Genomic DNA, 17038 nt, shown 5'->3' with positions numbered 1-17038 from the left:
ACATGAACATGTGCACTGACTGTATGGTCTGAGTAGTGCAGACTGGGGTGTACAGTAGCGTACATGTGCAGGTGTCCCACATCACCAGCTGAGGCTTCATCCGGTCAGCTGAGAGTAACAGGATGGCAGACAGAGAAATCAGGGATCTCTGGGCCTGAGGGAAAATGTCTGTGCACATGGTTCAAATGTGGCTTCAAAATGGACTCATCCGTTTCTACCATATCACATCAGTTGACACCAAATTTGAGGTTAATATAAGAAAATAGCAGTGAAAGTTTTAGTTTGCACAAAGATTGAAATTGACTCTGTAGATAAATGGCTATTTTTATGGCTGCATAATTCATCAGATGAAAATGTTGGGGTCTCCTCTAGAATGTAAAATGTGGCTGCACAGCATCTCTTTTCAATAAGCGCAAACAAGGATTCAGTGAGATTTAACATGAAAATTAAAATTGCAATGCAATTAGAATTTGCATTTTTTTCATAGCAGAACTTTAAGAATATTTTGATAGGAGATACCAACGAATGGTGCTTAAACACATTCTTGTTTAAATAAACAGGCCCTTTCCATTCTAATAATAGACATATCTGTGTGACTCAGAGGGTTATATGCTTACATAGAGTGTAGTACGACATCTGGTGGTGAGAGGTTGATATATTTTCACATTTTTAAAGTCACGTTTATTGTAAATGAAGATTATACACGCTATACACACACTATACATCGTGTTACGGACTTTAGATGCAATGTAGATAAATAATGAGTATTTATCTAAAAAGGAAAAAGCCTTAACAGGCATTTGCCGCACTATTTGAAAAAAAGTGAAACCGTCTTATTTTACTCGTTTATTTTAAATATATTTTAGTCCATTTTTGTTCAAGTGCTACTCTGATATTCTTCATCCTGCTGTATACGGCTTCAATGTCTGTATTGTGCATTAATGGATTTAAAACAATTAGGAACTAAAAAGTCGTCGGCACAGTTTCCCCTCGGCTGTATTTTGCAGTGACGCACTTCCAAAATGGCTTCAAAGCAGGAACCGGTTTATCAAATTTTCTCATTTCAGGACTGTAAATTCTCTCCCGACCCGATTTTTGAGCTCCCCGCCCAGTATGCAACACCTACACCGGTGCCTATAGTGATAGATAACGGCTCCTTCCAGACCCGGGCCGGCTGGGCGGCTCCGGGGGCGGACTTTGACTCTCCGCGGCTGCTCTTCAGGTCGGTGGCGGCGCGCAGCAGAGGGGCCGCCCGCAGCGAGACCCAGATCGGCAACGATATCCCGAACCTGGAGCCGCTGCGGTGGCTGCTGAAGAGCCAGTTCGACCGTAACGTGGTGGTCAACTTCGAGATCCAGGAGCTCATCTTCGACCATGTGTTCACTCACCTGGGCGTCAGCTCGGAGGTCAGTGGTGGACGGGGACTGATGCTAAGTTCACTGGAGTCAGAATTTAAAAAGTCTATTTAACCTCTCCTCTTGTGTTTTCTTTTGCTTATTGCATCAATGCGTTTTTACTTTGTCAGGGACTTCTATCTAAACAAAAAACAAACAAAAAATAAATTTAACTACATTATAAAATGCCCTGGGTAATGGTAACGATTTTGGTTATTATCAAGAAAACCATGGAAAATGGCTAGATATCAGCTCTTAAATTAAACTCTTATGAGTTATTTTTGTTGCTATCATTATATTTCTCCAAACAAATGTACTTTTAGTTGTACCAGACATTAAATGAACAATAAATTGATGAAAACAAGGGTGGTCTAATCATTGTTTTCCATGACTGTTGTAAAAATTGTTTTGACCCATAACACCATAGATGTTACTATAGTTAATGTTAAAATGAAACATTTATTAGAGATCTCTTCTAATACCCCTCGGTAATAGCGAGGCAACAAAACAACCTTTTATTTTATATAATTCTCTTAAGGTTCATTTTTTACCATTTTTTAAAATTGAAAACGAGGGGGGTATGCTGTCAAAATATTAAAATTAATCTTTTCATGGATAAGGTAGCCTGACAAGGTAACCAAAAGGTATGAAACCAATTGGATGTGTGGATTTGAGTGTATTTTATGGATCATTTAAGACACGGGTCAAAACCGCTCCGTTAACATAAGATATAGTAACAGAAAGCTAACGGAAGGTTAATACATTACTTCTTTCCTTTTCTATCAATGCCCTTTTAAAAAGAGTAAGAAAAGTTTTTGCAGCTACACTGTAGATTTTATCTACACTACAGAGGCCATCTAATCAAATTTAATTACAAGTAGCATGTGCCATATCTTACCGGTCATGATAATACCGGTATCTTTTTTATATGATATGATGATGCATATCGCGATATTGGCAACATTCCTACTTCTTGACATAACGCTGTCAAGTCATTGCATTCAAAACTTACTGAAGTAAAAGTACAAAAGCACCAGCAATTTTTTTCTTCTTAAAGTAACAAAAGTAAAAGTACTCTGCATGCAGAATGACCCCATTTAGATTGTTTTATATATTCTCTATATATAGTTTGATAATTATTTTTGATGCATTTATGTAAGCAGCTTTTTAGGGCTAATTTTAACTACTTAATATACTTGTATGTGGTTTAATTTATAAAGAGGTTTAATCACGTTTTTTATGTTAAAGCTTGATAAAAAAACCCAAAAACTAAAGCTGGCAGCGAAATGTGGTGATTATTTGGCTTTAAAATGTAGTGAAGATGAAGTATAAAGTTACATGAATGGAAATACGCAAGTTAAGTAAATGTGCCTCAAAATTGTATTTAGTACAGTACTTGAGTAAATGTAGTTACATTCCATCACTGACATTTGCAGAATATTTTTTTTTTTTTATTTTCTAATGCTTCCGTTTGCACTGAAGAGTCAAGAGTACTTTTTTTTGTATTTGCCAACTGTTTACACTACATTTTAGATTTAAGGTTGAATTTTGTTTTGTTGTACGATTTTTATTTATACAGACTCTATATATTTTTCGTTATTATGTCATATCTTTAAGAAAATCGCTATTGTAAAAATACCCTGAAATATCGTGATATTCTTTTAGGGCCATATTGCCCACCTTAATTACAAGTTATTGACAAAAAATGTTTTGTTTAAAGCCAAAATTGATCAAAGTCAGAACTTAACAAATATGCAGAAATACTAAGATATATATTTTTATTTATATAATTGTTTAGTCTATAAAGTTTTTAGCTGATTTAACTCAAACATAACTATTTAGTTTACTGTCACACAAGACAAAATATTAAAGATCTGCACATCTGTGTTTGAAACAATTAGCTGATTAGGGTTCCTGTCGATTACCTTTTTGATCAACCACCTCACTGTAAAACACAAATATACACAAAACAGAAAAGTAAAGTTAAATACCATTAATAATGTAGACTATATGAATGTAGATGGATAATGATAATTCTAAAATGTATTTAATATTACACAATATTATAACATCAATATACACATACAAATAATAATTTAACAATATTAATATAAAACGGAGATGATCATCTGTACAATTTGACGTTTTATTTTTAATCATACACATAGATTTTCTTTAACTTTTATCTCCAAAGTAAAAAAAGATAAGATATGATAAGATATGACTTTATTTATCGCGCAGTGGGGAAATTTAGTTGTCAGAGCAGCTCAAGGTACAGACACTTAGATATAGAAAACAGAATAAGAATATAAAAAATAAGACATATACATACATTCTATACACATGACATAAATACATTTCTGCTATTTGGCATTTATGATTAATATATATTTTTGTGTTTGTTTGTTTTCCTGAGAGTACTTTGCATTTTAAAGATATTGTACATTGGAGAAAATATATTTTAGCATGTTAAATAGGTTAAGTAAGTTGTTACATGAAGTAGTATGAACATAAATTAATAAATATATTTAAATATATGCAGAGATATACACAGTATGGTATCAGTGGTATATGGCATATATTTATTTATTACTATATTTACTATATTTATATATATAATATAGAAAAAATACAGAAGGCCTAATGCTGTCAGATGTAAACATACAGTCATGGAAAAAAATATTAGACCATCCTTGTTTTCTCTAATATCTTGTTCATTTTAATGCCTGGTACAACTAAAGGTACATTTATTTGGACAAATATAATGATAACAACAAAAATAGCTCATAAGAGTTTAATTTCAGAGCTGATATCTAGCCATTGTTTTCTTGATGACGATTTTAGGTAATATCAAGAAAAAACAATAGTAGCATAAACAAAGACATTTTGTGGGGCATCAAGGTCTGTTACCACCATGAGAACATCTCAGTTCCTTTTTTTGAATCATTAAAAGCAATCTAGCCAATTCTGATTTTTGTCTAAGATCAAATTAACTCGTCATGAGAATCAGCCATTTTCTCTCCATGCTTTTGTAGGGCAGTGTGGCACACCCCATTGTGCTGACAGAGGCGCCCTGCAACCCGCTGCACTGTCGGCAGATGATGTCAGAGTTGCTGTTTGAGTGCTACTGCGTCCCGTTCGTCTCCTACGGTGTGGACGGCTTGTACAGTTTCTACCACAATAACACTCAAACGAAGCTGCAGCCCCCACACACCGGTATCGTTCTGTCCTCAGGGTACCACTGTTCACACATCCTGCCGGTTATCAACGGCAGGTGAGAATTCATAAATGTTGTATTAGTTAAGTTGATTTTCCTTGCATTCATTATGCTTTTGTTGTCTGTCCTTCTCCCCTGATTATTTTGGACTATGGTGAAATCATGCACAATTTGTTCCCGCATATTTGAATTTTGATATGGTTCCAATTCAAGGTTTGATGCAGTGAACTGCAAGCGTGTGAACGTGGCTGGGAATCAGTCAGCGTCCTACCTGCAGCGCCTCCTCCAGCTGAAATACCCCGGTCACCTTGCAGCCATCACACTTAGCCGCGTGGAGGAACTGCTTCATGAGCACAGCTACATTGCTGCGGATTACCATGAAGGTACTGTATGTCACTGCAAAAATAATATATATTGATACATTACAGTTTCTCTGGGCAAGACAATAACTCAGGGCAGGTTGAGCGCATTTTTTGTGCTTTTCATTCTTCATTTGTTAATAGTTTTGACTGTGTTTATGCAATTGGCATGAATTTTGGCAAGAATGTGCATTTTTATTTGATCTTGTTATTTCCAGCTCAGCTCCTGCAGTAAGGCTGAAATAAACTGTTTATAAACAATAGTTACACTCTTAAGGTTGAGCGAGCAAAATGCACCATTAAAACCCATTCAAAATGCAATTTTTGATCTCACTTACGTTAACGCATAATACATGCATTTTATTAAATCTTGTTGTCAATCTGGGCTTTGGCCTTGGAATTGATCATTTTTAATACTTTCCACCAGATTGCGTCACTTTGACCATATTCAACATTTAGAGAAAAAACATGCAATTTATACACACAATCCATACACACAAGCATGTACTGCTTCAAATAAAAAAAAGAAAGATGATCTTGAATCACAAGATGCAGCCATCTAGAGTGACATGACAAACTCATAACAAAAAAAAGTTATTTACACAGCTGTGATTGCAGCCAGGTCTATAAAAATGGTGGCATCATGACACAAACCTGACATAATAAAGCGTTAAAATATTCTAAAATCAATTAGTGTTTAATATCAAAAATGAGGCCAGATGTAGGGGGAAAAAATCAGTGAAAGTAGAATCAATGAAAGTAGAATATCATAATGTATAATTTTTTTTATAGCTTGCTTTTTATTAGCGCAGCTAAGCAGTACAAGTGTGCATAAAATTTAAACAGGCCCTGAGGGTTAAGTTTGTATTTACTTAAAAATGTAAGTGATTTCAAGTAACATTTATAAACTCCTCATCTGAAAGAGCTTGAACACAGCATGGAGATGCATGCAAACCCTTTCTTCCTTTCCTTTCCTTTCCTTTCCTTTCCTTTCCTTTCCTTTCCTTTCCTTTCCTTTCCTTTCCTTTCTTTACATCTTTTATCTTTGTCCCGTTCTCCACAGAGCTGGAGAAGTGGCGCAGCCCAGAGTTTTATGAGCGGGAGGTTCACCGTATGCAGCTCCCCTTCTCGGGTAAGGTGCCCGGCGGCTGTGTGAGCGTGGAGGAGAGGCAGGAGAGACGAGCTCAGCAGCTTCGACGGCTTCAGGAGATCAACGCTCGCCGCCGGGAGGAGAAGCTGCTGCAGGACCAAGAGAGGCTGGACAGGCTTATGGCAGTGCAGGCAAGAGACCTATTGTATCATCTACACTCACCGGCCACTTTATTAGCTAGCAAGGTGTACCTAATAAAGTGGTGGTGTGTAAAGTTCTGCTGCTGTAGCCGATCTGCTTCAAAGTTGGATATGTTGTGCGTTCAAAGTTGGTCTCCTGCAGACTTCGGTTGTATCGAGTGGTTATTTGAGTTACTGTTGAAGTCTGGCCATTCTCCTCTGATCTCTGGCAACAACAAGGCATTTTGGCCCAGAGAACTGCAGTTGACTGGATATTTTCTCTTTATCAGACCATTCTCTGTAAACACTAGAGATGTTTGTTAGATCAGCAGTTTGTGAAATCCTCAGACCAACAACCATACCATGTTCAAAGTCACTTAAATCACCTTTCTTCTCCATTCTGATGCTGGTTTGAACTTCAGCAGATCGTCTTCACCGTGTCTACATGCCAAAATGCATTACGGCTAAGTAGTATTTGTGTTAATGAGAAGTTGAACAGGTGTACCTAATAAAGTGGCTGGTCAGTGTACAGTTAATTCTTTAGGTTTTTCAGATGGCAGACTTAAGACTTGAGATTTGACCTGTTTACATCTGATAATCACAAATAGACAAACTATAAAATGCTTGTTTACTACAACAGCAACTATAAAACATCCAAAATAAGAAATCGCTTTTATTTAATGTTTGATTCTAAAACACAGCTGGAGTGTGATGCACAGTGATTATAGAGTTTGTTTGTATTTCTGTGTGTGTGTGTGTGTGTGTGTGTGTGTGTGTGTGTGTGTGTGTGTGTGTGTGTGTGTGTGTGTGTGTGTGTGTGTGTGTGTGTGTGTGTGTGTGTGTGTGTGTGTGTGTGTGTGTGTGTGTGTGTGTGTGTGTGTGCAGGAGCTGCTGGAAGATGGCTTGTTGGATCAGTTTCATAAGAGCCTGGTGGAGCTCAACATGGACTCAGCTGAGGAGCTGCAGTCGTACATTAACAAGCTGCAGCTGGCTGTGGAGCAGGGCAGACAGAAACTGCTGCACAGCGACGGAACAGAAGGAAAGACAGAGGTGAGCGTAACTCCATCAAAACAGAGAGGAAAAAATTAAGAAGTCTTGATTTGTTTTCTAGTAATAAAATAATGGGGCAGTTAAAAAATGTTTGTACGGTTAGATACGTGTTATATAAGGAGTGTTCTTCTCTGTATTTGGTGTTTGGTAGGCAAATAACACTAATAAGAAAGTTAAGTGGACAAACTACTCAAAGTAATGACAGCAGCTGATCAACTCTGGTGCCACTGAGCTGAGTTCACATTCAAATGCACCAATAATTAATTAGGTCGACATGTCATCGCCGTGAATGTGCTGCCGGGCTCTCCAGGACTCGTCCTTGTTTGCGGCAGTCGATGTGCTCCAGCTGACACGAAGCCTGAGGCTGTTCTGTTTTCTCTGCCAGGTGTCTGAGCTGGAGCAGCCGATGGACGAGGGAGACGGAGTGGCGCTGATGGATCCTGACTTCCCTGAGGACACGCTGACAGAAAAACCCACTAATGTGGTTCAGGTAGTGGCACAGAGACACTTGAGCTTCCCAGACAGACATTTAGATCCTCATTAATTCTGTCTAGGCAATTATTTGCCAGTTTCTGTGGGGCAGAATGAAACTTTTTGTCCTGTCTTTTGTTTGTGTGCCAGAATAGGAAGCGAAACTAGCTAACTTTGCTCATAAGCTGAAAGATTTGATATCACACATTAACGTAATTTACTTTCTCCAGCCTGTTTTCAACATGGCGGAGTACCACCAGCTGTTTGTCGGGACGGAGCGGCTGCGGTGTCCAGAGATCCTGTTCCAGCCCTCGCCGACTGGAGAGGACCAGATGGGACTGATGGAGACGCTGCAGTACGTCCTGGCCAGGTAATGATACAATACAACAGGTGCATGCAAAACACCAAGCACACATGCATATAAACACATAACCACACACGGATGAATCATGCAAACACACACAGATTGTTAAAATTCTCTCCTTGCTTGTTTTATTTAATCTTACAAATACTGTATTTTAGCCTTTTTTGCATTAGAAACAGCATTTTTCTCATATTAACTTAAGTTGTGATAGAAACTGAGAATATGTGAAACTGATGTATCAATATACCTCATACAGATACACACCAGAGCAGCAGGAGGCGCTGGTGAGCAATGTGTTCCTGACAGGAGGGAACATGCAGTACCCCGGAATGAAAGAGAGAGTGGAGAGAGAACTGCTGGCTATGAGGCCGTTTCAGTCACACTTCAAGGTAAACGGCCCGTTTTAAACCCCTATTTATCATTACCCACTCCTAAATAAAGTCTGAATCACATCCCACTTCCCATGTTTCTTATGCGGAGATTTATCATTTGTAATGATTTGTTTGATTGAAAAAACAGATGATGCTTCATTTGCAGTGCAATTGAAATATGTCGGTTACATACAGTTTGTGCATTAAAAAATGAATGACACATCCACAGGGTATCCGCGGGGTCTTAAAAAGTCTTAAAACACCAATAATTTGAATTTAGGGCCTTAAATGTGTCAAATTCTCTTAAAATCTCATAAAATGTATTAAATATGATTTTGAAAGGCCTTAAAACTGCATTAATGTTACTTTTATTTTTACAAATTCATAAACTTCAGTCGGCTACACGGTGGTGTAGTGGTTAGCGATTTCGCCTCACAGCTAGAGGGTCTCCGGGTCGCCTCCCGCCTGCGGCTCTTCTGTGTGGAGTTTGCATGTTCTCCCTGTGTCAGCGTGGGTTCTCACCCGGTACTCCGGCTTCCTCCCACAGTCCAAAAACATGCACTTAGGTTTAATTGGTGACTCTAAATTGCCCGTAGGTGTGAATGAGAGTGTGATTGTCTGTCTCTGTGTGTTAGCGCTGCAATAGTCTGGCGACCTGTCCAGGGTGTACCCCGCCTCTTGTGCAATGACAGCTGGGATAGGCTCCAGCCCCCCGCAAAACTAGTTTTTTATTAGTATTAGAATGCGGATAAGCGGTTAATGGTAATGAATGAATGAATAAACTTCAGTCTTGCTTTGAAATGTTTCGATTTTTGTGAACGCTCTAACGTAACTACAAAACAGAACTAAGTACCTGTGCAGCCCGGTCAGAATTTGAGCTGTGAATAAATTCATATACTTTGCAAGTAATTCCGGGCCTCCGATTTTCCTTCATGTCTTTTGTACTTTCTTGTCAGTATGGATGTGAAATGGATCTTAAATTGTATTCATTATGGTCTTAAAAAAGTCCTTAAAAGTCCAAAATTTTACCTGTTGAAACCTGCAGAGACCCTGCATGCAATGTAGAAAAGCATGCAAATGTACCTCAACAATCAGGTAAAATTGCACATTGCAAACTTTTTAATAATAATAATTAAAATGAATGTATACATTATTTGAACAAATAATACAATAACAGATAAAAGTACTAATAAAAACTAGTTTCAGTTACTGTGTTTGTTCGCACAGAACATTGATATCCATGAATGCACCTGAAAAACTAATCTATTCACACACAGTCTGATAAGATTTTAAGTTTTATGTTTTTACACTGACCTACAGTGAAAAATGTACTTGCATCCAGATAAAACGGCAACCTCCGGGGCTGAAAAATGAGACCAATGTGAAGTGCAGTTCCTCAAATGGCCACTTGAAGACGTGTAGTTCTCTCTAGTTAGTCTAGTTGCCTCCATATACAGTAAACCCCATGATAAAATGAACAACTGTGAAGCCTGTGGATGCTGCAAAGACTTCATTACAGTTGGGGGGGGGAAATTGATACAGCATAGTATTGCGATATTTTGCGTGGCAATATTATATTGATTCATGGCCACCAAGTATCGATATTTAACGTTCTGACGGGCTGTGGGCTGTCAGTATTTCTGCCGTTTTTGGTGCCATAGTGGGCTCACTTTTATGAATATACTGGAGATACTGGTATCATATGAAACTAGAAGATCTAAGGAATCTATAGGCACCACGTGTGTCAGGATATTGTGTTGGGAAATTGTTGAAAGTTTGATAAAATGCTGCAGTTGTTGTTGTACATACATGTTTGATATCAGTTCAGTTTGACTGAATACTTTGTTGGTCAGTCTGTGGGTTTGACTCTCATTGTGGGGAAATAAAAAGACTGAAGTGAGATGAAAAGACTGAGACTTTTCTCTTATTTGACAAAACAATTCTTGATTAAATTTAATTTTGTTTACACAAAATGCAGTTAAACGGTTAAATTGCAATATATTGTATCGCAATACTCGCCATATCTCAAAATACTTAAAATCGCAATAATATCGTATCGTGACTCAAGTATCGTGATAAAATCGCATCATGGGGCCTTTGGGGATTCACATCTCTAGACTTCATCCATGTTCTATACAGTTGATCAATGATTCTAAAAATAAAAATCAACAAAAGAAGTAAAATAAAAAATCTAGGGACAGCTACTAAGCAGGCTAAACTGCTCAAATACTGCAGATATAATCTTGTGACTGCATTTGAACTCTGACTGACTCCTTCTCAGGTGGCAATGGCATCACAGCCAGCCCTGGACGCCTGGTACGGGGCCAGAGACTGGGCCCTGGAGCATCCACCTGATGGAGAGGGAGGAGCGGCGGAGGGATGGATCAGCAGGCAGGAGTATGAGGAAAAAGGAGGCGAGTACCTGAGTGAGCACTGTGCCTCTAACCTCTTCGTTCCCATGAAAATTGCCAAACAAGTTCCTGCCCGTCCCACTGAGCCCTCTGATACCACACTGACTCTAACTGGAGCTTCTGCTGCCGTCACCACGGTTACGTCTGCCCTGACTCCCTCCTGTTCTACTGTTGCTGCCAATGTTTCTATTGTTACCTCCTAAACTGTGATCACAAGTGTCTGATGTTCAAATAATCCCAAACAACCCTCGAAGAATAGGTTTGAACTTGATGCATTCAATCAAAGGTAAAGAGGGCTTTGCTCTTTGATTCTGAGCGACTGAAAACAAAACTTTACATAGATCATCAAAGATTCAGAAAGGTGGTCGTACACAAACATGATTGTAACTGCAAATAATAATCTCAATATGGTCTCCTTTAGGCATTTCTCTGTGTAAATTTAAAGAAACACCACTATCAATAGAAGCTCAGAAATATAAGTTGTTTTTTTTACAGTGTTAAGATGTGAAAGGAAGATACATTTCCTGCCTGTTCTCAACTTTCATCGATCTGTTTTTCTGGTCCTGTGAGCTCTGTAACTCCCTGAGTGGAACTGTTTTGGAAACACAGATTTGTCTTAGTTTCATAATCTGTTGTGAAACCACAAGAGACCATTCATATTGAATGCTCTTCAAATGAATGATCTTAAAAGGTCTAGTGGGAATATTTTGTATGATTATGTAAATAGAATTTGTTGTTTGTATGTTTTAAAAAAATATATATTTTCACTGATGGAAAACAGATGTTTTTCTATTCATTGACTGACAGGTTGAGAAGAAAGTCTGGCAGCGTCTGATGCCACTGGTTACAGATGAAAAGTCTTAACATTTTCATCAGTCTCCCTTCAGTCTCTTCACACACACACACACACACACACACACACACACACACACACACACACACACACACACACACACACACACACATTTTTTCTAACTTTCCTCTAGCTGTATCTATCCTTGCTAATAGTTTGGGTTATAGAGGGGATTAGAATTTAGCTTCTGGGTTCACAGTATAAACAACTACATTAAAAAAACTAAAATTCAAGTACAATTTTTCTCCAGAAACATTGTGTGGATTACAGCCACAACTAACAATTATTTATTTAGCTGTGGTATAATCCCAACATACCACGGCCTGTTCTGAGCTATTGCTTGATTATTAAATGACTCACATGATAAATCCATACTTTATTTCAGACAAATATCTTTGCACCCTGACCAATAAAACCAAAAGTATTTACAAGGATAATTCACTCACTTGCTCAACTCAACTACAAACATGCATCTTAAAGTGCTTCAAATAGCAAAATTAAAGCAACAGACAATAAAATAAATGATTAAAAACAAAATTAACAACAATAAATAGAATTTTAAGGCAAAACAGTACAACAATGAAGGAAAAAAAAACAATAAAATAGGTGTCAATGGAATAAAATAAACACCAGAGATACAAATAATGTAAAAACCAACAATTAAAACATAAAAACTAAATTCAAATTAAGTAGACATAGACGATAAGACTAGAGAAAAGTGAAAATATATTGTTTTTGTTTTTCATTTCGGTGAAATGACGCTTTAAATGTGTATACATATCATATATTAGGTGTTGTAATTTAGGTTTACACCACTAGATGGCACAGAAACTCAAAATCTAGTCCTGTTTTCAAGCTCTACAGTGCATGTGGGCATATTCGCACATAGTAGATCTATAATACAAAGTAATAAGACGGACTTATGATAGTAAAACCAAGGGTTTCAAACTTCCTGTGGCAAGCTGGTTCCTATAATCACAGCAGCATGCTCTGCTGTGTCAGCAGCCTGCTTAAAGGAGAGAAACATTCTCACTGTTGGTCTCCTTTAATGCTCAAACTGTCGCTTTGGTCAGTTTGAATAAATGTACTTTGTGTTCGGCCTAATAATCTACAAACCCTTTAATCAGCCTAATGTTCACCAGAACATGTGACTGCAGGGACCTTTGATTCTGCATATGTGCAGTTCTCCTACTCATCTGATCTGAAGGTTTGCACACTCTCTCCATGCAGAGCTATCAGGTGTCCTGCAGGTGTGTTTTCTTCATTGTTAGTCTACATTATTAACCCAACAGACCTCTGCAGGCTAATAGCATTAGGTGGAGTTAAACTGAGCCACAGCTCCAGGTTCAAACCGTCCACCAACTTGTTCTGTTTCTCCTCAAGCAACCACACACACACACACACACACACACACACACACACACACACACACACACAGAGCAGGGTACAACGAGGCTAATCAGAGCCAAAACAGGCCTGTGACTGCAGGATGATTGGCTCAATTTTAACAAGAGGGATTAAAAAGGGAAAACAAGGAAATCTTTTATACGTAAAAACAAGTAAACAGGTTTTATTTCTATGGCTACACTGCGTTTAAGCAAGGGTTGTTTCATTATATTTAGGGAGGAAAAATACTTCTACTGCAGGTGCAACTCAAAGAAGTTGATAATGTGTTTCCTACCCTTTCATGTCTATATGAAGTGTTTGGCTAATGTGGATGCCATTGAGTGGCTTTGAATTTGAAAAACACCAAAAACAAACAGGTGATTAATGACATATTTTGACATTTACACTATTATATGGCCATGATCCGTGTTGATACTGGTCTATGGGATGTGTTGCAGCTTAAATTCAACAATAAAATCGTTCGGTTACTTTTATCCCAACCTGCTGTCTCCTCCCAGTCAAATTTTATGCTAGGACCAATTTACGTCATCATTAGGTTTCTAAATAAATTCTCCACCGAACAGCTCAAGGGGTACTGCTGTATCGGACCTGTATTGGCACTGTTTGTGTCACAGTGTTGGCTGGTGTCCAATTAGGAGGATTTATGTATGAGCTCTGTGCTGCAGGTCAGCAGGAGCAGCCGGCATGGCTGAGCTCATGTCACATAGAAAATAAAGAATCAGAATTAGCAGTGTGAAAGATGCACAGTAAGATTTTTTAAATGTCGGACAATCTTATTTTTTAAATTTTATTCTTCCTGTCATAAATTGCAAATAATTCCGGAGGCAACAACACGATCCACCAATTTTGTTCTTATCTTGTTGGTTATGGATCCTAAAATAGCCTCTTGGCAGGATGTCCTGTTGGCACGGTTACATCAGGTGAAGGCGTGTTGACATCCAATACAACCCTGCTATTTCTCTGTGTGCTTCCTGTCTCTCTTCACTCTGCACAGGGACAAAACTTCTGCAGGCTATTGCAATTTTAAAGGTTCTCAGGTTCGTAGATTGGAAGCCCAAGAGTAAACACAACCGGAGAAAAAATATGGTCTCAATGCAGCAGGCTTTTATTTAGGTCACAGGTAAAGTTATGCAGCGCTGGACTCAGACTGACACAGCTCTCTCAGGATCCGAGTCAGAATTAGCCCCGATTTCTATATAATTCACATTTAATTTTCTACAGAAGTTGGACATACACGTAACCAAGTCCATTTGGCAGTTAACCAATGACGTGGACAGGCCAACAGCTATCGTTGGAAGACTGTGATACACAATGCTGTGGCTGTGGCTCAGTTGGTAGAGTTGGTTGGCCCCCAACCGAAAGGTTGGTGATTCGATCGGCCTACATGCCGAAGTATCCTTGAGCAAGATACTGAACCCCATGCTCCCGATGCTGCGTTCATCGGTGTGTGAATGAATTCCCAAAGGTGGAAGGTGGGACCGTTTAGGGTAGCCTCTGCCACCAGTATGAATGTGTGTGTGAACGGGTGAATGAGCGCTGTGAGTGGTCGCAAAGCGACTAGAAAAGCGCTATATAAGTGCAGGTCCATTTACCAATGTGTGTGTGTTGTTCTTACAGGTGTGTATCTATGAGCTACAAAGCCTAAACATTATAACTTTTGAGGGAACACAAACTGCCCTGTCTCTGTCTGTGGGAAAGAGGAAAGCTACAGTGGAGCAAAACACATTGGCTATTAGTTATGGATTATTAAAAATGAGCAATTATTTGCATTATAACCATTAGTAAATGCTGCTTAAATGAATGTTTTTATCTAAGCATAAAACACAGATTGAATATAACAGAGCACACACACATAGTTAACACTTTTTGTGCATTCTTGAGGGAAAACAGACATAAGACAGAGGCTCATTCATGGAGAGACATTCAGAGACACATTTGTAGAGATATTTTCAAGGTTATGGGCTCGGAGGGAGTAAAGCACTGAGCACTAAGTATAGTTAGAGAGGGCCAGATGAGGTGAAATGTGAAAGGACTTAGCCTAGGGTGTCATCAAGGGCAGGCTGAGTCTAAACCAAGGTGCTGCCCCAACAGTTTTGACCAATTAGATAGTTGCACATTCACATTATAAACCTCTGACGGTGGTTGTAGCGAACTGTCCTACATACTGTGATTTCTGATCAGATAAAGGTCCATGTACATGCTAACTCTCTCTAACACTATCTGCCTTCTCATAATTACTAAAATATAACACAATTATACATGTGCTTGTGTTTGATGGTGGGATGCCTGTGAAGGATCACGTCCTTGTTTATAGCCACTTCCAGTTAGTCGGGGAATCTCACTGAACTCACAGTAGAAATGGAAATGGAGTGGAAATCGGGGTTCGAGGTTTGAGGAGGGAAATTTGACACAAAAGCAGTGCGTTTATCCATATCTATGACAAATGATTTATTTTAAACGTGTTAAGCGTTTGCTCTGAGAGTAAAAGCTGGTGTCGCTGGAGCAGTTTGAGAAGTTTACTTCAACACTTTGAAAACTTGTCACTATTTGAATCCTTTTGTAAGTGACTTGAATCCAACTACAAACTTTTAAAGCCACCTGTCAAAGCTACAGGGGGCACAGTCAGTGTTTCATACTGGAAAGGTAGATTTTTTTTAAGGGAAGCAGCTGTGAAACACGAGTTGAATGTGTTTGGATTATTGTTATTTGTCCAGTGAGTACTCCTCCTGGCTGCACGGTTTGAGTTCACACACACACATGCACAAACACACACAGAGGGCACAGGCTGATTTGGGACTTACGAGACAGTTCCAGGAGCTCATTTGCAAGCGATCTGACTGCCATTACTAGACAGGGACACAGCTCTGGCAGGTTGCTGGCACTGTGGCCCTATCTCACACTGGGATTTATTAGCGTCTGCAGACACCTCGTCTGAGCCTGATGAAGTCGTTATAATGAATCTCTGCTCTTATGAAAAACCTTCGGAAAAAGCTCCAGCTTTGGCAATGATCATTGCATTTGTTTGAACTAAAGGTTGATGCTCTCCATATTATTTTATGCAAATTTCATAGCTTAGTCCTACAAGAAAAGAAATTCAACATAGATGTCAGTGTGGCAAGAAAGCCACTTAAAAGACACACACACACACACACACACACACGGCTTTGTAGCAAGGGAATCTTTATTCTGATCCTCAGGCCACCATGTTATGTTTTCATCTTGTTTTTTCCTTGGTTAAGTGATAATCATATAAATCTTTTCCAGGCTGAACCACATTAAAAGCGATTCCTGGGACAATTTCCATTTAATTTACTGAACATTTTAATAAAAAAAAAAAAAACTTTTTTGCAATGGTTGGCCACGTCAACAATAACATTCCTGGGAATCTTTGTTGATGAGAGTTTGAGTTGGAAAGCACAAATAATCTGGGTTAGCGAAATAAATAAATAAATCTATCGGTAGAATTAGGGCTGGGCGATATGGACCAAAAGTCATATCCTGATATATTTTGGCTGAATATCGATATACGATATATATCACGATATTTTAATCGCAAAGTGAGAGCAAATGTTTAGTCAAGGTCAAATATGACATGCCACAAGTAGTTTTATTGAAACTGTTTATTTAAGTGAACATAAATACTGTATAACAGGAGAACATTTTTAAAAAAAATCAAAGCTCCATGAAGTGCACATTTAAATAAAAAAATATCTATATAAAATAAATTGTAAAAAAAATAGCCCATGAAATAAAATAGGCCAATCTTTTTCTGAAGTAAAAATATTTATATGAGAAAAGAATAACAAACATTACAAAATAACTAAATATGACAAACCCTAGTAAGGGCAGTATTTATATATAAAGAAATCTAT

At 38.3% G+C, this 17038-nt stretch overlaps 1 protein-coding gene across 1 annotated transcript; it reads left to right on the top strand.

The window, feature by feature from the left end:
• Positions 1-765: 765 nt before the first annotated feature.
• actr5 (actin related protein 5) lies at positions 766-11661 on the top strand. The gene is made up of 9 exons (XM_059332308.1): positions 766-1406; positions 4430-4668; positions 4825-4994; positions 6034-6251; positions 7125-7289; positions 7675-7779; positions 7991-8130; positions 8381-8513; positions 10777-11661. The coding sequence occupies exons 1-9, from the start codon at positions 1023-1025 to the stop codon at positions 11107-11109; spliced, it is 1887 nt and encodes a 628-aa protein (XP_059188291.1). The 5' UTR covers positions 766-1022; the 3' UTR covers positions 11110-11661.
• The last annotated feature ends 5377 nt before the right edge of the window (positions 11662-17038 follow it).

This window comes from Centropristis striata, chromosome 5 (assembly GCF_030273125.1).
Source record: "Centropristis striata isolate RG_2023a ecotype Rhode Island chromosome 5, C.striata_1.0, whole genome shotgun sequence".
In the NCBI taxonomy this organism is placed as follows: Eukaryota; Metazoa; Chordata; class Actinopteri; order Perciformes; family Serranidae; genus Centropristis; species Centropristis striata.
Note: the sequence above shows the minus strand (reverse complement) of the source record. Positions and strands in the feature narration are given on the sequence as shown.